This window comes from Gambusia affinis, linkage group LG19 (assembly GCF_019740435.1).
Source record: "Gambusia affinis linkage group LG19, SWU_Gaff_1.0, whole genome shotgun sequence".
In the NCBI taxonomy this organism is placed as follows: domain Eukaryota; kingdom Metazoa; phylum Chordata; class Actinopteri; order Cyprinodontiformes; family Poeciliidae; genus Gambusia; species Gambusia affinis.
In genome coordinates, this window is record NC_057886.1 from 444,702 (window position 1) to 466,138 (window position 21,437).

Sequence of the window (21,437 nt, forward strand, 5' to 3'; positions counted from 1 at the left end):
GTAATGACAAGTGGAATTCTATACATTAACTATGTTACATTTGCCCATTCTTCATTGCTAAGTAGCTCGTCCTTGGTCAGATTGGATGGAAAGCATCTGAATATTAATTTTCAAGGCTTGTCACATATTCAAAAATCTAGGGCTAGATTGTGACAAAGCCAGTAGATCAAAACTAGATTAAGCCAGTTTTGATGTACGGGCTTTGATCAAAACCATTCTGTTGTAAATCTGACTGCTCTAGTGGATGGTAAACTTCCTCCTCAGCTGAAAGTCTTCTGCAGCCTCTAATGGGTTTTCTTCCAGGATTATCCTCTCTTTATCACCATCCATCTTCCCATCAACTCTTTCTAGCTTCACTAGCGGTGCTGCCATTAGCCATAGAATTGCAGAAATTGAAATTATGATAATAAATGTACTTAATGAAAACATGCCAATTTCAAAAAAACTCAAGAAAAAGTTGTTGCCCTGGTATGACATGGTTTTCCAACTGTATTGAAACAAAAATATGTCACAAAACTGCAATGAAAACACTTTTTGGCATCACACTTGTTGAACAGCAGGATGTTACTACTGGCAAAAACCACAGTGAAGATGACAGTAAGTGGTGTTCTTCGTAGTTTGTAGTTTTTTTGTTTGTTTTTTTTGTTTGGTTTTTTTTCGGACAGTGTCCAGCTGGCTCCACCAGAGCCTTCACAGCATCACACAGTTGAAAAGTTGTGTGTCCTTCCAACTTGTTGAATCCAGAGGTCTTATGCAAAATCACTAATTACAATTCTCCTATATACTGCATATGTAGCTGCTCCCAAGTACAAAAGGCTTGTTGCTCCAACACTTGAGTAAAAGACAGATGTCTCTGATCGATGATGAGCACTAGCACCACGACTGAATTATGAATAATGTAACTCTTTACATCCATCGCTGCCATGATTTTAATGACTTATCATATGAACAGGCTTACTTACGCATGATTTTATTGGAAACATCACAATTCTAAAATTTTGTTCTTTCAATACTAGTAGAATAGAGACAAATATTTGCACACATCTGCAATGGAAATGCAGCTAATGTCACTACTAGTAAAAATCATCCCCAAATATAATGCTTCCACTACAATGTTCTACTTTTTGGGTGGTGTTTTCAGTGTGAAATAATGTTAGTCTTCCTCAAAACATTGCTTAGCATGTAACTCGAAAAGTTGAATTTTTGTCCCCTTAAATGGCTTTGGCAGACTTCCAAACATTTTTTTCACTCTTGGGTGAAAATACGTTCACTGATGCTGTTGACCCAGTCTGAGTGAGCTTGAGTTGTTTGGCTAACAGGAAAACTGGCATAGGCATACAACATCTGTAATTGCAGTGATCAGTGGCTTTACAGAAGCTTGACGTCAAGGGCCTTTTTCTGTTTTTATGTGCAAAAATCTTGAAACTGTTTATGTATTACCTTTTACTTTTTAATAAAGGTATTTCATGTTCTTCTGTTACATAAAATCCCAAATCAGTTGTGCTGTAGAAAACTGCGTAAAGCCAAAAAGGGAGGAAAGTTGACCGTGATGTCTTGCTTTTTGTCCAGGTGGTATTCCTGAAGAAGGCCCAGGTGGAGGCGGAGGCCCAGTGGACTTGAGGACGGAGCCCAGGTTGGGCTCTGTGTCTGGAGGGGGAGCAGTGGATACAGCCCTGAGAGAGCAGCAGCTTCAGCAGGAACTTGTGCTTCTCAAACAGCAACAGGAACTCCAGAAGCAGCTGCTATTTGCAGAGTTTCAGAAGAAACATGAAGTGTTAACAAGGCAGCACGAAGTCCAGCTGCAAGAGCACTTAAAGGTAGCTCATATTTTCTTTATAGTCACTGCTTTGATGGTTTATCACTCATCTCCAGAAGCAGTCTTTTCCCAAGTTAACGTGTTTGTATATGTGTGTAAGCAACAACAGGAGCTGCTGGCAGCAAAGCGGCAGCAGGAGTTGGAGCATAAGAGAAAACTGGAGCAACAAAGACATGAAGAGCAGGAGAAACAGAGACTGGAGCAACAACTGTTGCTGCTGAGAAACAAAGAGAAAGGGAAAGAGAGTAGGTTCTAGTGCTGCCATCAGTGACTACACTGAAATGTACATGATGTACAGAGAGTGTAGCGTCCTGATCCTGTCTGCATGTGTTTGTGTTATGGAAGGTGCCATTGCCAGCACAGAGGTGAAGCTGAAGCTTCAGGAGTTTCTTCTCAGTAAGAAAGAACCTGGTCCAGGAGGACTCAACCATTCCTTCTCCCCAAAGTGCTGGTGAGAGTGGCCTATTTTCTTTACAGGGTGAACAGGGTAAACGTTTTTGGTAGTTTCACCTCTGTATCCATGTTCAACATGCTAAAAAACAATTACGCCAACAGACCAGGCCTTTAATCGTGATCATGTCACTCATTTGCTGCGGCTTCTTTTCAATACCATTAGATTTATTTCCATCAAGTGTTGCATTCAATTTCCACTAAGATCTTGCATTGGTGATGGTAGAGGCTGACTACTGTGAAAAGCCTTCTCCAGAACATCACTGTTACGACTGGCTCAAGGTCATAACAAAAACAGGAGACCATGCAGAGGCTAAAGTGCAGGAAAAGGAATATTTATTAACAAAAACTATAATGGATTGTGAAAGTCAGTATTAGTGGTGTAAGGCAAATGCTTGAATGTTGTGTATGAGTGCATATAGAAGTATTGAAGTGCAAAGACAAACTCAAATGTGCTAAAGGAGGGGAGCTAAGGCCTGGCAACAGAACACCTCAAGTGGACACCGAAGGCGACCCGGAAGATGGAGACAGCCAGGTTCAAATACTCTGCGTTCCAAATCAACAGATCAGCAGCACCTGCAAAGGGGAGGAACACAAAGGCAGACAAGAAAACCACCCCAACTCAGCTCACAAGGCCCAGGGCCGTAACAATCACAAAGATGGTCCTTGGGTTTAAGGCCTGGACTCTGTGGTGGCCAATCTTTATGTGAAAAATGATGTCTCATGCTCCCTCCACCAGCGTGAGACATCATTTTTCACTCATTCACAATTTCAGTCCAGTGAATCCTGGCATTGTCTTCTGAGAAAATGGGAAGAACAATCCACTGATGAAGGTACCCGGTCATCACTCTTGAAGAAGGTCAGTCTGTTCTAATCAGACCACATGACCTTGTTCCATACCACCAGAATCTGATATTTATGCTCCCTTGCAAATTGTGACACTTTTCTCCAGTAAACCTCACTGATAATTGGTTTTCTTATGGCTACACAGATGTATCTCAATTCCTCGAGTTCCCTTCACATTGTGCATGTGAAAATGCTCTTACTTTTACTATTAAATATAGCTTTGAGTTGTTGATTCCTATTTATGAATTTTTTTAAACATAATTTCATCAAACACTGGTCATCGTAAGTCAGGATTTCTTCCACGAAGACGATGACTCCCCACTTCCCTCAAGTCCGTCCACAGTGCATTGGGCAAATCCCAACCATTTTAGTTTCAGAAATCTCCTTAAATGTTTTCTCTGCTTGATTGCAAGCTAATAATCTAAGCCTTCTTAAAGAGACTAACATCATTTTCAAGACCACAGAACGTGTTGTCTAAAATAGTTGTTTAAGAAATGAGAAGCTACTTATTGCATCAGTTCAGGTTAGATAACTTACAGGGCTGGTCAAAAAATGTAAATATCGCAGAAAAGTTTATTTAAATCAGTAATCCCAAAAAGTAAAATTTGTATAGTATATTCATTCATTGGCCTATTTTCTTTGCAGGAACAGTCTGTTATTACAGACTGACAAAATATATCTATATAATATATGTCCATAACAACAGACTGATAAATTGTGTTTGTTTATTTCTTTTAGTATTGATGATAATTTCTGACAACTAATGAAAACTCCAAATTCAGTATCAGAAAATTTGAATATTGTGAAAAGGTTCAATATTGAAGACCCCTGGTGCCACACACTAATCAGATAATAAACTCAAAACACCTGCAAGTGCTTTTAAATTGTCTCTCTGTCCAGTTCTGTAGGTTACACAATCATAGGAATGACTGCTGACCTGAAAATTGTCCAAAAGATGACCTTTGGCACCTTGCACCAGAGGGCAAAACACAAAGGTCATTGCTAAAGAAGCTGGCTGTACACAGAGCTCTGTGTCCAAGCACATTCATACAGAGGAAAAGAGAAGGAAAAGGTGTGATAGAAAAAAAGTGGACAAGCAATTAGTATAACCGCACCCTGAATATGATTGTGAAACAAGATCCATTCAAAAATGTGAGGGAGATTTACAAAGAGTGGACTGCAACTGGAGTCAGTGCTTCAAGAGCCACCAGACACAGATGTATGCAAGACATCTGTGTGTGGGTTTCAGCTGTCGCATTTCTTGTGTCAAGCCATTCTTGAACATGAGACAGCATCAGAAGCGTCTCACCTGGATTAAAGACAAGCAGCACTGTACTGGTCCTGAATGGTCCAAAGTTATGTTCTCTGATGAAAGTAAATATAGCATTTCATTTGGAAATCATGGTCGCAGAATCTGGAGGAATAGAGGAAAAGCACAGAAACCATGTTGCTTGAGGTCCAGTCTAGGATTTCCACAGTCATTGATGGTTTAGGTGCCATGTCATCTGCTGGTGATGGTCCACTGTGTTTTCTGAGGTCTGAGGTCAAAGCAGCCATCTATCAGGAAGTACTTCTTGCTTCCTGTGGCTGACCAACTTTATGGAGATGTAGATTTAATTTTCAATAGGACTTGGCACCTACACACAGTGCCAAAGCACCAGTACCTGGTTTAAGGACCATGGCATCTCTGTTCTTAATTGGCCAGCAAACTCGCCTGACCTCCACACCATAGAAATTCTATGGGCGATTGTGAAGAGGAAGATGTGATATTCAGACCCAACAATTCAGAATAGCTGAAGGTCACCATCAGGACAACCTGGGCTCTGATAACACCTGAACAGTGCAACAGACTGATCATCTCCATGTCACACCACATTGTTGCAGTAATCTGAGCGAAAAGGAGCACCAACTAAGTACTGAGTGCTGAACATGCTCATACTTTTCATGTTCACAATCTTCAGTTGGCCAACATTTCTAAAAATCATTTTTTGTCTTGGTCTTATGTAATATTCCAATTGTCTGAGATACTGAATTTGGGGTTTTCATTGGTTGCGAGTTATAATCATCAACATAAAAAGAAATAAACATGTGGAGTATATCAGTCTGTGTGTAATGAATGAACATAACATACAAGTTTCACTTTTTGACTGACTGAAATAATTTTTTTGATTATATTTAAATTTTTTGATAATTCAACATTGAATTAACATATTCTGCAAACAAGCCAACAGCAAAGTGGTTGTGTGTTTGGGACATCCCACTCATGTAAATAGTGGGGGTGGGCCGCTTCACTCCTTGTAGTAAGTTGTAGATGTTTTTGTGTCAGCAAAATATGCACAGTCAGTAATAATATTTACAAACAAGTAAGAAAAGTACAGGAAGGAATCACAACCCACTGTTCTCAATATAGTGCTTAATTTAATTGTTTATCTCCCGCTCAATAATAGAAAGTTGTCACCCAGAGCACAGAGGAGGTGGAGACGATGGGAAGAGTGCAACAAACAGCATACATTGATTCAACTTTGATCTGCCGTTGATCAGACATCGGCATTTCATTCATTAGATTTCAACCAGAAAGCAACATTGATTCAATGACATCTTGTCACTTGGCTACAATTGGATGATAGTTTGATGGTTGATCCTCTGTCGGTTGTCGAACTCAACAAAAGAAATCAACCATTCTGACTATAATTCTTTGTTGAATTACCATTGTGCGCTGTCTAGTTTTTTGTTGTAATAACTGAAGCTGTGCATTGACTCTAGATAGTTCTTCTTTATGTCCAAAGACAGTAACTTAGTTATTTCTTATGCTTATTATTTAGGTCCTGTATTTGGTTAGTCTTTGTTACAGTTAGATTTATTTTCCTAGTTTTCTTGTTTGTTCTCAGCTGCAGCCTGTTACCAATCAGCCATTTTTCAGTCATTAGTCACTGGATTTTGCTGTTGTCTTCCTCATGTGGCCAGCACTGTTAGACTTTTTATTGTAATTTTACAGTACCTTACTGGCAACACTGTTGCCAGTAAGGTACTGTAATTGCCATTCTACAGTATCTTGCTGGCAACAGTGTTGCCAGTAAGTTACTGTAGAATGGCAATTACAGTAACTTACTGGCAACACTGTTGCCAGTAAGTTACTGTAGAATGGCAATTACAGTACCTTACTGGCAACACTGTTGCCAGTAAGTTACTGTAATTGCCATTCTACAGTATCTTGCTGGCAACAGTGTTGCCAGTAAGTTACTGTAATTGACATTCTACAGTACCTTTACTGTCATGATATTTCACAGTTAATTTTTACTGTGAGTGTGATTTGCAGTTATAACTGCTTTACTGTAAATGTAGTTTATAGCATAAAACTGTAAATGTATTTTATAGTAAAGCTGGTCTACTGTAAACTTGTTTCACAACATAATGTCAGTTTTACTGTAAATTAAAGTTTACATTTTTTAATACAAGAATATTTTACCATAAACCGAAAAATTTCATAAAAGAAATTTTAGTCCAAGTACTGTGAATAAAAACAGGTATTTATTTTCAGCAGATTTGTTGAAATAAAATCCATTTATATATTCACAATGTCATAAAGAACAATGTCACAATACAATATAATGTGCTATAAAACAACAAAACCATAGAACACACTACAGGTCATGTCAATATTTTTATGGCACATGTATGTAGCAACATGAACGTGTGCATCAAGTACCAGCCATAAACTATTAAAAGACTGACTTTTAAAAAATATATAGAATATACTTAACTTCATTTGAATATGAACTGTATTTCATTCAATATGGACACTTGAATGCATCTGGATCCAATAACAGTAACAATCTTTACATAACCTTTTCTATTTGTTCCACACTGTACAACAAAAGAACAACTAAAAAAACTGGGCACTACAAATTTTATGTACCATATCAGGTATGCACCAACATGAACACGTATATCATTCAAATGGTGAACAGTCAAAAACCAGTAGAGGCTGCATTGTCAGAAAACAGTTAACAGTAGCTTAAATGTGCTCTGTTACACAATACATCACAAAAACAGTGCAAGTGTGATAATGTACTGTATGGTAGACATTCATATCAATAAATATTGTTATATCAGATGCATTTCCTACATCAGAAGAACTTTTATTCCATTCGTCAAACAAAATCAGTGAGATCCATCTTGTGGAAGCTGAACTGTAAAGAATAAGACGATGTGGGAAGTCATGAGATGGTCAGGAAGTTATCTACATTTTCAAATCGACAGGAAGGCTGACAAATTAAGCTGAAGTGACAATGTCCAAATGCATAAAACCATTGGCATAAAGCAGCATTAAGTTGATAATTTGTTTAAAAAAAAATCAATTACACTGAAGTGATAATAGAAGCTGCATAAAGAATGAGCAGGACTGGCTTCACTTCAGGTTTTTGGATTGTTTATGGCAAAAGCAGTCAGTCAGTCTTCACTAATTCAAACGATTGCGTACTGTATTGAGACCCTGCAAATGTCCCCAAGGAGACGATGAAATACAACATGTCATAACAATCTTTTTAGTCATTTTGTTGGTGGACAATAAAATAATAAACATTTGGTAAAATGCTTACCTAGTTGGAAGTCCTCTATTCAAATTCAGCGAGTCGTTTGAGGAAGGTGGTGATCCGGGAGTTGACACTGACTACTTTCCTCTTGACAAGACTTCCCGTCTTGCAGCTTGTACTGACTTTGGCTGTGCATTTGGTACCAACATCTGGATTGATCCTCACAAAGAATCTTTTAACAGAAATAAAATATATTAATTGTATTTTTTAAAATTAAGACATGCAATACAGCAATCAGCTATGGTTCTTCATCATCAGTCAAACTGTCATTAAATTTAATTCATAAATGGTTTGGTGTAAAGTACTTACCGTTGTATCATCTCCAGTGTGGTGGATGCTGACTCCTGATACTCCAGATTGAAGTCATAATATGACCCAAAAAGACAGCAAGGACACTGGCAAAGTCATGTAGTTGCTCAGGCTTGAAAAATACCTTCTCCTCCATACTGACCATCCACCAGGTTGCAGACATCAAGCTATTTCCTAAAATAGACAAACCCTTGTCAGGCTAACGCTAGTGAGAAAAAGTACAGACTACCATAACTATTACATACATTGCTATATACACAATTATAGTGATAGAAAATATTCCTCTTACCAAGCATGATTACCCTTGGTGTAGTGGGTAAGGTCATTTCCATCTCAACAGACATCTTGGTGGAAGATACCTTTAAAACATAAAAGGAAAACTCTTAAATATGAATTACTGGTAGTAATTTATATTTAAAGGGCCAGTTCACCCAGATTACAACAGGTTTTTGAGAACCTCACCCCGGAGACTAGACTAGACTTTACCCCTACATCCTGCTACCACTCTGAAACAGCGGATGTGAATGACAGTTTGTGAGGCTAAATGAATTTTTTAAAGCATTACATTCCACAAATACAGTATCTGAATGGCTAAGTACAATATGGGTTAACAAAATGTTTGTGATTTGGGTGAAGTGATACCTTTAACAAATTAATTGAACAATTCTGATTTAAGATGTGTGTTTTAAGTTAAGAGTCGATATAAAATTACATCAACCAAGATGAAGATTGAGTCTTTTTCTTTGAAATGTTTTCTTTTTCTCTGACGGAAGTAGGACATTGCTGTATTCCACAACGAAACCAATAATTAGCTGTGTGTTGATGTTTCTTCACATGACTACAAAATTCTCTAAATTATGAAGTACAAATACTGCAGAATTTACACCTGTACATAATTGCACCTGTTAGTACTGACTTAACTTTAAATTTGCAAGAGCATGGTTTAAACAGGTGAACAGTCCTTATATGTAACCAGGGTTGGAAATTAACTTTTTTGTCCACCTGCTGAACCAACTCAAAAAATAACAGAAACCACTTGAATGTTTTCCACCTTTGTCCTCATTTACAGACTCTTATACACTATGTTGGAGATGTAATGCTACTTTAGCAGGCTAACTAGCTGTAGCAAGCTCAAAGTTATAGATTAGGTTAGCTGCTCCTCTACATTTCCAGACTATTTTGTGGCTTCAAATATGTTTGAAGAGCTGTCTTTTTACCTGTTGTCTTGTCTTTTCAAGAGTTGAAACTATGTTAGCACTCAGCAGGACAGAACTGCACAGCCACTTGGAGGGAAAAAGCTTGGGAGTTAAAAAAAAAGTCATCTGACAAAAAGAAAAAAAAGAACAAATTAGAATTCATCCTTGTTGACCTAGCTAATCTGCACTCTTAACATTTGCAAGGTCATGGTTTAAACAAATGAACAGTTATTAGATTATTTTATTATCTAATAAAATAATTAGATAATTAGTTATTAGTTATTTAAAAAAGTGGGGGAGGGGTCAATTATCAGTTAACGTTATATGTTCGACAAAGGATGTAACAACAATGCTAACAGACACTCAGCACGGAGCTTATCTCAACCCAAAGCTAGTCGAGGAAGATTTAGCGGCAAAAGTCAAGCTAAAACCTTCGGTAAAATTAGCACCTTAGCTAACGTTAATTCCGAACCAGCTCAAAAAATAACACCATCATATTTTTCTATCTTTCACCTCATGCTAAGTTATAGCATTACAGCATGATGCTATAAGTTACGTTAGCTCCATCTAAAATGTACATATCCAGATTAAGTTTTGGCTTCAAACAGTTTTCTAAGAAGTGTTTTTTTACCTGTATTGCGAAGAGCTGAAGCAGTGTGAGCCCACAGCACGGCGACAGAGCTGCACTTGCACTTGACGGAAAAAGCTTGGAGTTTAAAACAAACGTCATCAGAAAAACGTTGAAGCGAAGCCACCCTTGATGACGTAGCCAGATAAACTGCATATTAATGTTAGCTAGGATGTGAAAAAACAAAAGTACACTCTCTTTCTGCCTTAAAAATATGTTAACCACTAAAGGAGTAAAAATACAGAAACAGGGAACCACGATGAAACATCTATGATGACCGTTGGAAATCAAATAGAATTCTTACATGGCCAGCGCAAAGACATTATAAGTGCAGTACCACTACTGCAATGTGTAAACAGTAAATTACAACTTCAAAACATACAGTAAGTTAATGTAATACTATGTACTATACCCATAAGGCAATGCAAATTACAGTAACTAATTGTAAAGATGTTTTATGTTAGTTTACTGTGCATTTTGCGGTATTTAGCTGTAAAAAATACAGCAAAGGCTAACAGTACAAGACATTCTAAGTACAGTACCACTACTGCAATGTGTAAACAGTAACTTACTGCAACTTCAAAACATACAGTAAGTTACTGTAATACAATGTCCTTTACCCATAATGCAATGCAAATTACAGTAACTAATTGTAAAGATGTTTTATGTTAGTTTTACTGGGCATTTTGCGGTATTTAGCTGTAGAAAATACAGCAAAGGCTAACAGTGAGTGTTCAGCTATTTGCAAGTTTACTTGTCATCACACCATTAAACCTGCTGTCATTTGACTTTCTTCTTCATGTCAGAAGTTTGTTCCAAAAAGTGTCACTATTTCAAGTTTGTAAAAGTGCACAGATGTAGTAAAGCCTCATTGCCTCAGAGGAGCTGCAGTGAGTTAATGCCACGTTTGGTCAGTTTCAGATTCCCCGGCAGCTTCTGCTAACAGTTCACTGGCCTGAAAGAGAAAAGGTCTGCTGCTAGTATCAGAAGCTTTTGCCTGAACCCATTCAGCATTCAGCATTAACTTTACTGCAGGGGAAAATTACGGGATGGAGCGACATGGTGGAATTAATTTCATGCTTACTGTAACAGCAAATGTTTCTAGGAAATAATGAACTCAAGAAAATGTATACAAAGAACGTTAATAGAAAATCAACAGTAGTAGTTGCGTCAATTATCTAATGTGTGTGTTTGTAATTACAGGGGAGGCCAGCACACGTCTCTAGAGCAAAGCTCCCCCCCTCAGAGTAATGCCCCCGGAACCCCTCCCTCCTACAAACTCCCCCCCCTTCTCGGAAACTACGAGGGCAAAGATGACTTCCCACTTCGGAAGACAGGTGAGACAGTGTGCTGCAGAGACTGAGACCATAACATGCAGTCTTTATACAAAGTTGCTCACTTCAGTTCAGTTTTATTCTCATAGTGTCAATTAACAACAAATGTTGTCTCATGGCACTTTACAAAAAAAGCTAGTTCAGTTCAGTCATACATACATTCCAGTTGATTCAAGTTATTGAACAGTGCATCAAGTTGTTAATTACTCAAATTAGTTTAAAGGGGCAATATTATATGTTTTCCAGGCACAAAGTGCCATTTTATAGAACAGTCAAGTAACTATGTTAACTTCAGAAAAATGCTGTATCAAGTATGGCTTAAAAAGAAATGTGACTTCATAATTTAACCCCTTGAAATTGGGTCTTTGTGTCTTTAAGAAACTCTTGCTCTTTCCAACAATGAACCTTTGGTTTGAACTTTGGTTCTCTATTAACCTACTAACAATATTTTTACAAGCATTACACTGAGAAGTAGCTTCTATAATGAGCACAGTTGATATGCACTTCCACCAAGAGTTTGCTATTTGCTGCTGACTAGTCTGAAGGAGCTGCTGGAGGTTGTTTTGGGAAGCGGTGCTTTGTGAGGCAGAAGCTTAGAAGCTTGGAAGCTGCAGCTCTGAGGAGGATCTGCACCTCGTAGACGGCGTTAGGTCCTCCCAAGGGTTTTGCCGAATGTAGGTATGTTTTGGATGAGGGAGTAAGATGATATGAAGCTCAGGAAAGTTGATTTTGCATAATACTGTCCCTTTAAATCGTTTGAATTCACTCGTCCTGGATGAGCACGTAGTTATAGTAGCTAAGTGCTTGTGTTGAGTTTGACTTTCTCACGTCGAGCATGTATGTAGCAAAAGTAGAGAGGAAAAACTCCCCTTTAACAGGAAGAAACCTCTAGCAGATCGCAACAAGCAGCCATTTTCATATCCGACTGAGGGTTTGAGAAGACAGAGCAGATGCACAAAAAAGAAAAAGAAGAGCAGATGTGGAGTGAAAAACAAAAAGTTGTGTCAGCAGATGCCCTCCTCCAGGAAGGTATCACACCTCTACAGAAAGTCAGACCAGATGTCTCTTCTATGGAGAGAAAAAATTCCTGCATTCTTGATGTTCCTGTTTGAGCTAAGACAGTGTTTTCTGTCGGATCTGCAATAAAACACTTTCAAACACAGAGTCGACATTAAACAGCTCTATTGTTAAATTAATCTGCATTATTGATATATTAATGGTGATTATGTATCAGCATTATTTACCAATAACACATAATGCTGTTAAACTCCCTTTTGTATTATAAGTGTCAAAGGGACTGTTATAAAACAGCAGCATAATAACATCAGTTCTGATGACACACCCATAGCCTTCTCAGCACACATCTGTTCCTTTGTGTTGCATCATCTCCTGTTAACATGAGTCAACAAGTTTAAAAAAATAATTAAAAGTGAATTAACATCATCATTGTCTTTTTGCCCATGCATGTGTTTGTACACCCTGTCAGAGCCCAGTAAGCACCAACCCCACTGTAAGAGTACACCTACCTTACCAAGCAGGGGCCTTATGTACACCATTTATGATTGCACCAAACATAATAGTTGCATTGAATAATATTTTCAAACATAATGACCTGACCGACACTATTAGGAAAAATATAGTTCAAACAACAAACGTAACCACCCTGAGTTGTTGCCAGTTTCGGAGGTTGATCAAACATGATCAGCTGGAATTGATCATTTTCATGATATTCTGATTTTTATTAGGAATAGAACCCCTGATCTCCATCACACTGACCCATCACTAGTAAGCAAGTCTATAATGGTCTGTTAAAGAAAAACAGTTTATCAATATGGTGAAAAAAGTTATCTAATACATGATTATTGATATGATTATTCAATCACAAATGTTTTGGCTGTAAGAGCCCTTTATGAAGTGAATGACAGGAGCCGGTTCCTCATTGAAAGCTCTGAAAAGCTCACTATTGCTTACATTTAAGTGTGTGTACGATATTTACTTACTTACTACCCCTTGCAAATGTATATAGACATATAGTTACAGAAGACACTACTGAATAAGTTATTTTGTGTCAATCTAGTCAGATTGACACAAAATAACTTATTCAGTAGTGTTGGTGATTCACTGTGACTCATCACTGCAGATGTAACCCAGATAGCATCTAATATGGAGTGAAAGGAAAGACTCTGAAGACACAAAGTTCAATGTCTAAAACTCATTTATGACCATTCCGTGTTTTTGACTGCTACACCAAAACAGAGCCTTTAAAAAATATGCATGCCTCTTGAACTTAGAACCACACACTTCAGTGTATTTTACTGGGACTTTCAGACCTCCATAAAATAGTGGACAATTGTGAAAAACAAATCATGTTTTTCAAATTCAGGTGATCCTGAATACATTGCAGGATCACCTGTAGTTGCAGTTTCAGCAGCAGGTCTTTTGGAGTACGTCTCTATGAGCTTTGCACATCTAGAGACTGAAACTTTTGCCATTCTGTGTTTTTTCATGTACATGTTTGTTTGTTATGTTTTTGTAAAATGACAGAATGTAGAAAAGTTCAACACATCTGAATACTTACGCAAGACACTGTCTTGAAATGTTTTCTGCCACTCCAATCATTGCAATTTTTGTGACAAGCAACTGTGCTGCCTTAAATGAATAGGAGAAATGGCTTTAAATGGCTGAAAGATGTGTGTCTCCTTCTATATCTGACTCATTCAGTTTCAGAGCCGAACCTGAAGGTTCGATCCAGACTCAAGCAGAAAGTGGCAGAGAGGCGCAGCTCACCATTGTTGCGCAGGAAGGATGGAACTGTCATCAGCACCTTCAAGAAAAGGGCTGTTGAGATATCAGGTGAACAAAGATTTCTTCATTTCTACAGGAGAGTAAATGAAAAAGTTAGCCAAGCATGATCAGCAACATTTCAGCTTTTCTCTGTGTTTCTGTCCCAGTCTCCTCCCTTTGTAACAGTGCTCCAGGCTCAGGTCCCAGCAGCCCCAACAGTTCCAATACGGCCATTGCCAACGGCAACACGGGCTCAGTCCCCAACATACAAACCGAGGTGCAGAATCACAGCTTAACAGGCACAAACTTCATTTAAAGAAGTTCTTTTTCATGACTTTTTTTTGTCAGTCTGTCTTATCATGAACTGTTTTCACACAGCTCAAAGCTTCATTACAGCTTTACACCCTCAAAGTTTGTCTACAAAAATTAAAGCAATGATTTAAAACAGGGGTTTTAATAAATAATTTTTTTTTTCATTTAATTAAAATTATTTGGTTACTGTATTTACTAATGACATTAATTATGAAGAGCAATTTATGTTTCACTTATTCATAAAATATAACTAATACTTTGTGTCATAATATTTATACGTCGTAATATTTTCTGAAAATGTGAATAAAAATGAGACCTTTTAATTCACATTTTTTAGTGTGTAAAATCAAATTTTCTTTTTATAAAACACAGCAGTTAAAAAACATAAATTAAATGATCACATTCAGACTTGATTCTACTTATGAATGAGTTTGATGGACAGACAGTTGCTGGTTACAGATGGTTTAAGCACGGTGGGACAGATCGACTTCACTCATAGTTTCTGACTCAGCAAATGCCATGGTAACAAAGACACAATTAATCTGATGTTTTCAGTGTTTTTTTTAGTCATTTTGAGTGTTTCTGATGGACATCTTTGAATTTTGGAATTCATTTTAGCTGTCAGTGTTTGCTACTTGAACCAGGTGGGCTGGCTTAGAATAACTTTATGTGAGATATTGATACCAAGTGTTAGTATTAATATTGTTGGACAAATGTGAAATGTCTAATTTCAGGTTTAAGGATGAAAAGTAAAAAGTGACTCCTATATGATCATCTGTTATAAACATCTTGTATGAAACATTTCCAGAAATATGATTACATAGAGTCAGTTTCCTAAATACCTTTCAGTTAAAACAAAACATGTCATTTGTAATGGAAAATTATATCTAACAATTGAGATGGCTGAGAGTTAGCAACTACAGCATATGTGATGATGCAAACAATGCATGTATAAGATTCCCCCTTGTATAAATACTTCAGTAAAATGACCTGCCGGTGGATGCTGTAGTGTTAAAGTAGGAATTGGTTTGATAAATCTTCTCAACAATGACTGAGATTATCTTTAGACACAAGAAAACTGTACCCAAATCTGATCATCGCGACAGAGGTAAGATTTAGATTGACCCTCAGTCAGTGAGTTGCTGGTTAAATTCCTGTCCTTGGGCAAGATACTTCACCCTCCTTACTTGCTGGTGGTGGTCAAAGGGTCCGGTGGCACCGGTACATGGCAGCCCTGCTTCTGTCAGTCTGCCCCCGGGCCACTGTGGCTGCTATCCATAGCTTGTTGTCGTGAGTGTGTGAGTGTGTGTGTGAAGCGCTTTGGGGTCCTCTGGACTTGATTAAGTGTAACATATATACTGGACTTTTGCCAATGTCTGATCTTTTTACATTGTTATTTTCAATTCTACATTGATGCAGAAGTCCCAAAACACAACATCTAAAATATTATTTTTTACCACGCTCCATGGTGTCATGTGCTATTTTTTGAGGATAAAAACAATAAATTATATACCTTTAAAGACTACAGGATCTCCTCTATATTTTGTCACGGACACATTGGAAAACAGGAAACAATGAGATTTTCATTTAGTATTGAATTTTCTAACCAGCTGCCTTCTGTGTTTATCGTACAGCTGAGATCTCTCCATCAGACACTGGGGGCTGATGGGACATTGAGTCCTCTTACCCTCTACACATCACCCTCCCTGCCCAATATCTCCCTAGGCCTCCCTGCCAACACACACATCACAGTAAGTCCATGGTTCATCTTTGCAATTAATGTTTTTGGATTGTCCTGCAGAGAACAAACCAGATTTTTTCTACTCAGTGAAAAGATTAGTGTTAGTTTTACCTGTGAGACTCATGACCCGACTGTCTGACAGCAACTTTTCCCACTTGATTTATTTTCCTAATCTTTGGAATAATTTGTCATTTTTCCCTTAATCGCTTCTCAATGTGACATCACAGATAATGTACACTGATTAGGAAAACTGCATAAAAATGTCTCTTCTTTCCAGCCACCCCAGAAACTGTCCACCCAGCAGGAAGCAGAGCGTCAGTCCATCCAGTCCCTACGAGGGGGAGGAGCTCTAACTGGGAAGTTTCTCTCCACTTCCTCCCTACCAGCAGGTAACATTCACACACAATTTAACTAGGTGATCAGCATCTACAGTACCTTTTTTTATGTTGCTAAAAACAATCTGAAAAGTATAATCTAATTTTTTATTCAACCACTTTAACTCTGATAAATAACATTCACAACAACCAATTGCATTCAAAAGTTATATGAGTAGTGACTGGAGTCCAATTCTTCACAGCACGGTTAGGTTCTGAAATAATATTCCGAGTTCAGTTGAATTCTGTTTAATTTGTCATCTGAACATAGAGTGAGTATGGCACAGAGAAGGCACCAAACCAGCCATGGCATGGCTATTACCTCATATGAAACTATCAGGTCGTGTGAGGTGAACATCATTCAAAGGTGGAGGTAAAAAACTTATTGTAATTTTATAGATGCTGCAGAACTCCAGAGAGAAAATAACTGGCCAAAAACAATTTCAGCCTGCAAATTTGGAGACAAGCTGGAGACAGGGACAAGCACCTCCGAACCCCACTAGGGGCTAGAAAAAATGTTAGAAAATGGATGGATGGATGGATGGATGGATGGATGGATGGATGGATGGATGGATGGATGGATGGATGGATGTTGGATGGATGGATGGATTGATGGATGGATGGATGGATTGATGGATGTTGGATGGATGGATGGATGGATGGATGGATGGATGGATGGATGGATGGATGGATGGATGGATGGATGTTGAATGGATGGATGGATTGATGGATGGATGGATGGATTGATGGATGTTGGATGGATGGATGGATGGATGGATGGATGGATGGATGGATGGATGGATGGATGGATGTTGAATGGATGGATGGATGGATGGATGTTGGATGGATGGATGGATTGATGGATGGATGGATGGATTGATGGATGTTGGATGGATGGATGGATGGATGGATGGATTGATGGATGGATGGATGGATTGATGGATGTTGGATGGATGGATGGATGGATGGATGGATGGATGGATGGATGGATTGATTGATTGATTGATTGATTGATTGATTGATTGATTGATTGATTGATTGATTGATTGATTGCCCGCCCCTCATGGCTTACTGCTGCAATTGCAGTAAAAGACTGCTGACTCAGGGCAACTGAATACACATGCACACATAGCTATTGAGATTTTCATTTGTAAACAACCCTAAAAACCATTTATCATTTTCCTGTTGCAGTTGGTAGCAGAAGGTCCTGATTTAAAATCTGGGCCTGGAGTCTTTCTGTAGGTTATTCCATACAGACCTCCAGATTCCTGCCATGGTTGAGAAACAAGATGTTAGGTTAATTGGTCTCTTTAAATTGTAATTATGAGTTTGGTGTGCTTCATTATTTGTCTCTGTGATGGAATGCTGACATGTCTAGGGTTTAGTTCTTTCACCCCCCACCTGCACCAATAAATTGCTATGCACAATGGATAGATGGATGTATTGTTTTCCTTCTACGTTTAGCTCATAACACACGGCCTGAGTAAACTAAGTTGGTAATTGTAATGTGACAAAATGTGACAAAGTCTTAGGGGTGTAAATATTTTTGAAAGCTGCTTCATGTACACTGTCAGAAGAATTGATGTGGTTCCTGTGCAGGTGCAGCACATGATGTGGAGACTCCGCCCCCCGGCTCCCATTCAGCCCATTCCTCGTTGCTGCAACACGTCCTGTTGCTTGAGCAGGCCCGACAACAGACCGCTATGTTAGGTAAGACAAACACCAAACTAGTCAGACATTTGCAATGCAGAATACAACTCTTACTATGTTTGTCCTGTGACCATCCACCCACTCAGTGCCCATGTACAATCAGTCACCGCTGGTAACTGCAGAGAGAGGTGTAGCCACTGGAATGCGGCCCGTCAACAAGCTGCCCCGCCACCGACCGTTGGCTCGCACACAGAGCGCCCCGTTACCCCAGTCGCCCCAGGCGCTGCAGCAGCTGGTGGTCCAACAGCAGCACCAGCACTTCCTGGAGAAGCACTACAAGGTAGACCACTTCACACACCTCGAGCATGACCTGTTTTAGGTCTACACAGTAACATAACATGTGGTTGGTAGATGCTATCGAAGGGGGGAGACCTCCCTAGACCACCACCCACTCACCCTGAGGAGACGGAGGAAGAGCTAACAGAGACCAATGACATGCAGGAGGATGAAGGCACGACTCCTAACAGGTGCAGTGAAAGCTTTTAGAAATCCAAGCTAAAATCTCTTAATTCCCTAACTGTTGCTTTTTAACTGTAAGAATTTTTCATGTTTTCTTTGGAAAGTAGCCTGCAGAAAGAGGGATCAGAAGACAGCAGCCACTCATCTGAACGACTGGCCAGCCACCTGAAGGGGGAGGAGGAATCCAGGGTCATCCAGGTCAAAGGCGAGAGCACAGAGAGTGAGCTAGATGAAGATGAAGAGGATGATGATGTCATTCAGCTAAGGGAGAGCGAGGAAGAGGAAAGGGGCAGCTACATACAGGTTGGTGTGAAAATGTCACTGAACACACACATTCATTCCAAAGTCCATGACATAATCCTATGGCAGTCTGGAATATTCTGGAGAAGTCTGAAATTTTACAGGTGAAGCTAAAAATAAAATAAAAACACAAAATATATATTGGATTAGTGTGAACTGAACTTTCTATCCATCCAAAGGAATATGCATCCATATTCCTTTTTTCTTTCCTTCTTACTTTCTCTATCTTATTGGCTTGGGCCTGTCTGTAAGTGATGCAGGGAAGTGAAACTAAACCCTCACCTGTCATATATTTCTGTGTCTTGCTGTGGTGTATAAGCAAAGAGACACAACCGTTAATGTTGGCTGAAAGATATCCAGGCATGGGTGCATGTCAGTTATCGCCATAGAGTTAATTCTTTTCTTCCTTTAAACTGCAATTCAATCCCATTACGGAATTGAATTATGACAGAAGCACAAAGAATGCTTCTGTCATTGTGTCCTTGGGCAAGACACTTTAAAGGGCCCAACAGGGGGCGCCGGTGCACAGCAGCCTTGCTTCTGTCAGACTGCCCCAGAGTAGTTGTGGTTACTATCCATCAGCATGTAAACGTGTGTGTGAATGGGTGAATGTGTGAAGCACTTTGGGATCCTCTGGACTTGATAAAACACTAGACAAGTACAAGTTATTTACCATTTCTTGGAATTTTATGAGATCGACAAAGTAGCAAAAAGAAAAAATAAATCTGAGTATTTAAAACCTGTTTTCATTTCAATGTTGTTATCATCCTGGTTTGGGGAAGCTTTTTCCAGAAAAGCACATTGGATTTGTTTACCTCACTGTACACTGAATTACTAAATTGTGTCCACTTCTATGTAATTCCATCTGAGTATACATATAGCACAAGTGAAAGAACACACTGTGTTAGGGTCAGACCAAATCTGAACTTTTTTAGCAAGATACTGTATGTTGCTGAAATCCGTACACACCATCTCCATGGTGAAGTACGGTGGAGTCAGCATCATGCTGTGGGGATTCTATGTCTTTAGCACAACCAGGGGACTTGATCAGAGCTATTACAGAGCAATCGTCTAAGAAAAACAGTTACAAGCTGCAAAAGTTTTAAAACAGTGGGTGGATGTTCAGTTTCTAGTAGAACAAGAAACCTTAGCAGTGGAATAGTTTTGGTCAAATGATATTCATGTTCTAGAATGTTCCATTGGTTCATCAAAAGATCTAAACTAAGTGGCCACATTTAAAAGGTGTTGATTGCAGATTAAATCCATCCAATCTGATGAAGATAGATCTATTTTACGAAGAACAATGAGCAAGAAATGTTAGGTCGTTAGATATGAAAAGTTTGTAGAGACACACACCAAATGGTGATTTTATGGGAGTTTACTAAAGTCACTTCAGTAAAGTTTGGAGCTTCTGCAAGGCTCTGTAGAAAACATAGCTGTGGTAAAGAACTCCTTAAAAATTTTTGGGTAACACTGTCATTGATGAAAGACCATACATTTTCAAACTTGAACCAAGACAATCATTCACACACATGCACACACACGTATTGATGCTGCAGTTACATCACTATGTGGTGACTCAACCACTGGTCTCACTGCTGTGTGTGTCTCTGTATGTCTTGAAGTGTGTGTGTGTTGAGTGTCCACCCACACATGATGAGTCACCCAATGCGCAGCAGGGAGTGCAGCAACACCTCCCTATATATAGCCACTTCAGAATATATGCGTGCATCTGTGTGTTTATGTGTGGATGACTGCAGTGTTCACAGGATCCTTGAAATCTCACATGCACACACACACACAAATATGTGCACACACGCACACACACAGGGGAGTGAAGGGGTTGGTGATGGGTTAAATGGGCTGGAATGGCAGCAATTTTTCTCAATCAGTTTCACCGTGTTATACAGCATAGCTTTATGAATGAAGCCAGCTTTAAATTATACTCTTATCTCTTGGTGTGTGTGTGTGTGTGTGTGTGTGGGCGTGTACTTGTGTGTGGTGTTAAGCAACGTGTCTCTTTTTAAGCTCCCATACAACTATGCACACACTCCTCCTCTGCAATGAATGGGCTGATTTGTGAATCATCCTGCAGTGAATCAGAACATATCTCCCTCTCTTTCCCAGCAGTCCTTGCAGCATCTGAGCGTGTTTTCATCCTCGCTGTCCCACAGACCTCTGGGAAGAGCCAAGTCATCCCCTGCAACTGCTGTCAACCCCATCAAACACCTCTTCACCACCGGTCAGATTCCTACTTATTTACTGATGTATTTGTAGGGATGCACATCTGGTTTCTGACTGGATAAGTGTGGGTTGGTGTCAGTAAGCCTTTGGGATTGTTGCCTAGTAACAAGCTCATAGTGTGTGATATTTTGTGACAAATGTCCTTGTTCCTAATATTTAATCATGTCCTGATCTGTTTTACTTTCATGTACGAAATAGTCTTCAAACTGACATGTATACTTTTTAGGTTCTCATTGACTTGATGCCAGCATTTGGCTGTTTGTGCTAGATTAGCCATAGGAAGGTGCAGCTGTTCACCAAGACACAATCCGTATATGCAACAAATGTGGAGAACCTCTGTGT

General features: G+C 39.0%; 1 protein-coding gene across 11 annotated transcripts in view; it reads left to right on the plus strand.

Moving 5' to 3' along the window:
• Positions 1-21,437, plus strand: part of hdac5 (histone deacetylase 5) — a 76,673-nt gene that overhangs the window by 38,195 nt on the left and 17,041 nt on the right. For 9 of the 11 annotated variants that reach the window (XM_044098981.1, XM_044098987.1, XM_044098986.1 and 6 more), the window contains 13 exons: positions 1,570-1,817; positions 1,917-2,061; positions 2,162-2,267; positions 11,041-11,174; positions 13,893-14,024; positions 14,123-14,232; positions 15,902-16,018; positions 16,286-16,397; positions 17,982-18,092; positions 18,179-18,372; positions 18,444-18,559; positions 18,656-18,854; positions 20,979-21,093. In XM_044098981.1, the coding sequence (XP_043954916.1) occupies positions 1,570-1,817; positions 1,917-2,061; positions 2,162-2,267; positions 11,041-11,174; positions 13,893-14,024; positions 14,123-14,232; positions 15,902-16,018; positions 16,286-16,397; positions 17,982-18,092; positions 18,179-18,372; positions 18,444-18,559; positions 18,656-18,854; positions 20,979-21,093 (1,839 nt within the window). The remainder of the gene's footprint in view (positions 1-1,569; positions 1,818-1,916; positions 2,062-2,161; positions 2,268-11,040; positions 11,175-13,892; positions 14,025-14,122; positions 14,233-15,901; positions 16,019-16,285; positions 16,398-17,981; positions 18,093-18,178; positions 18,373-18,443; positions 18,560-18,655; positions 18,855-20,978; positions 21,094-21,437) is intronic. The other 2 variants (XM_044098984.1, XM_044098983.1) reach the window with 2 other exon arrangements.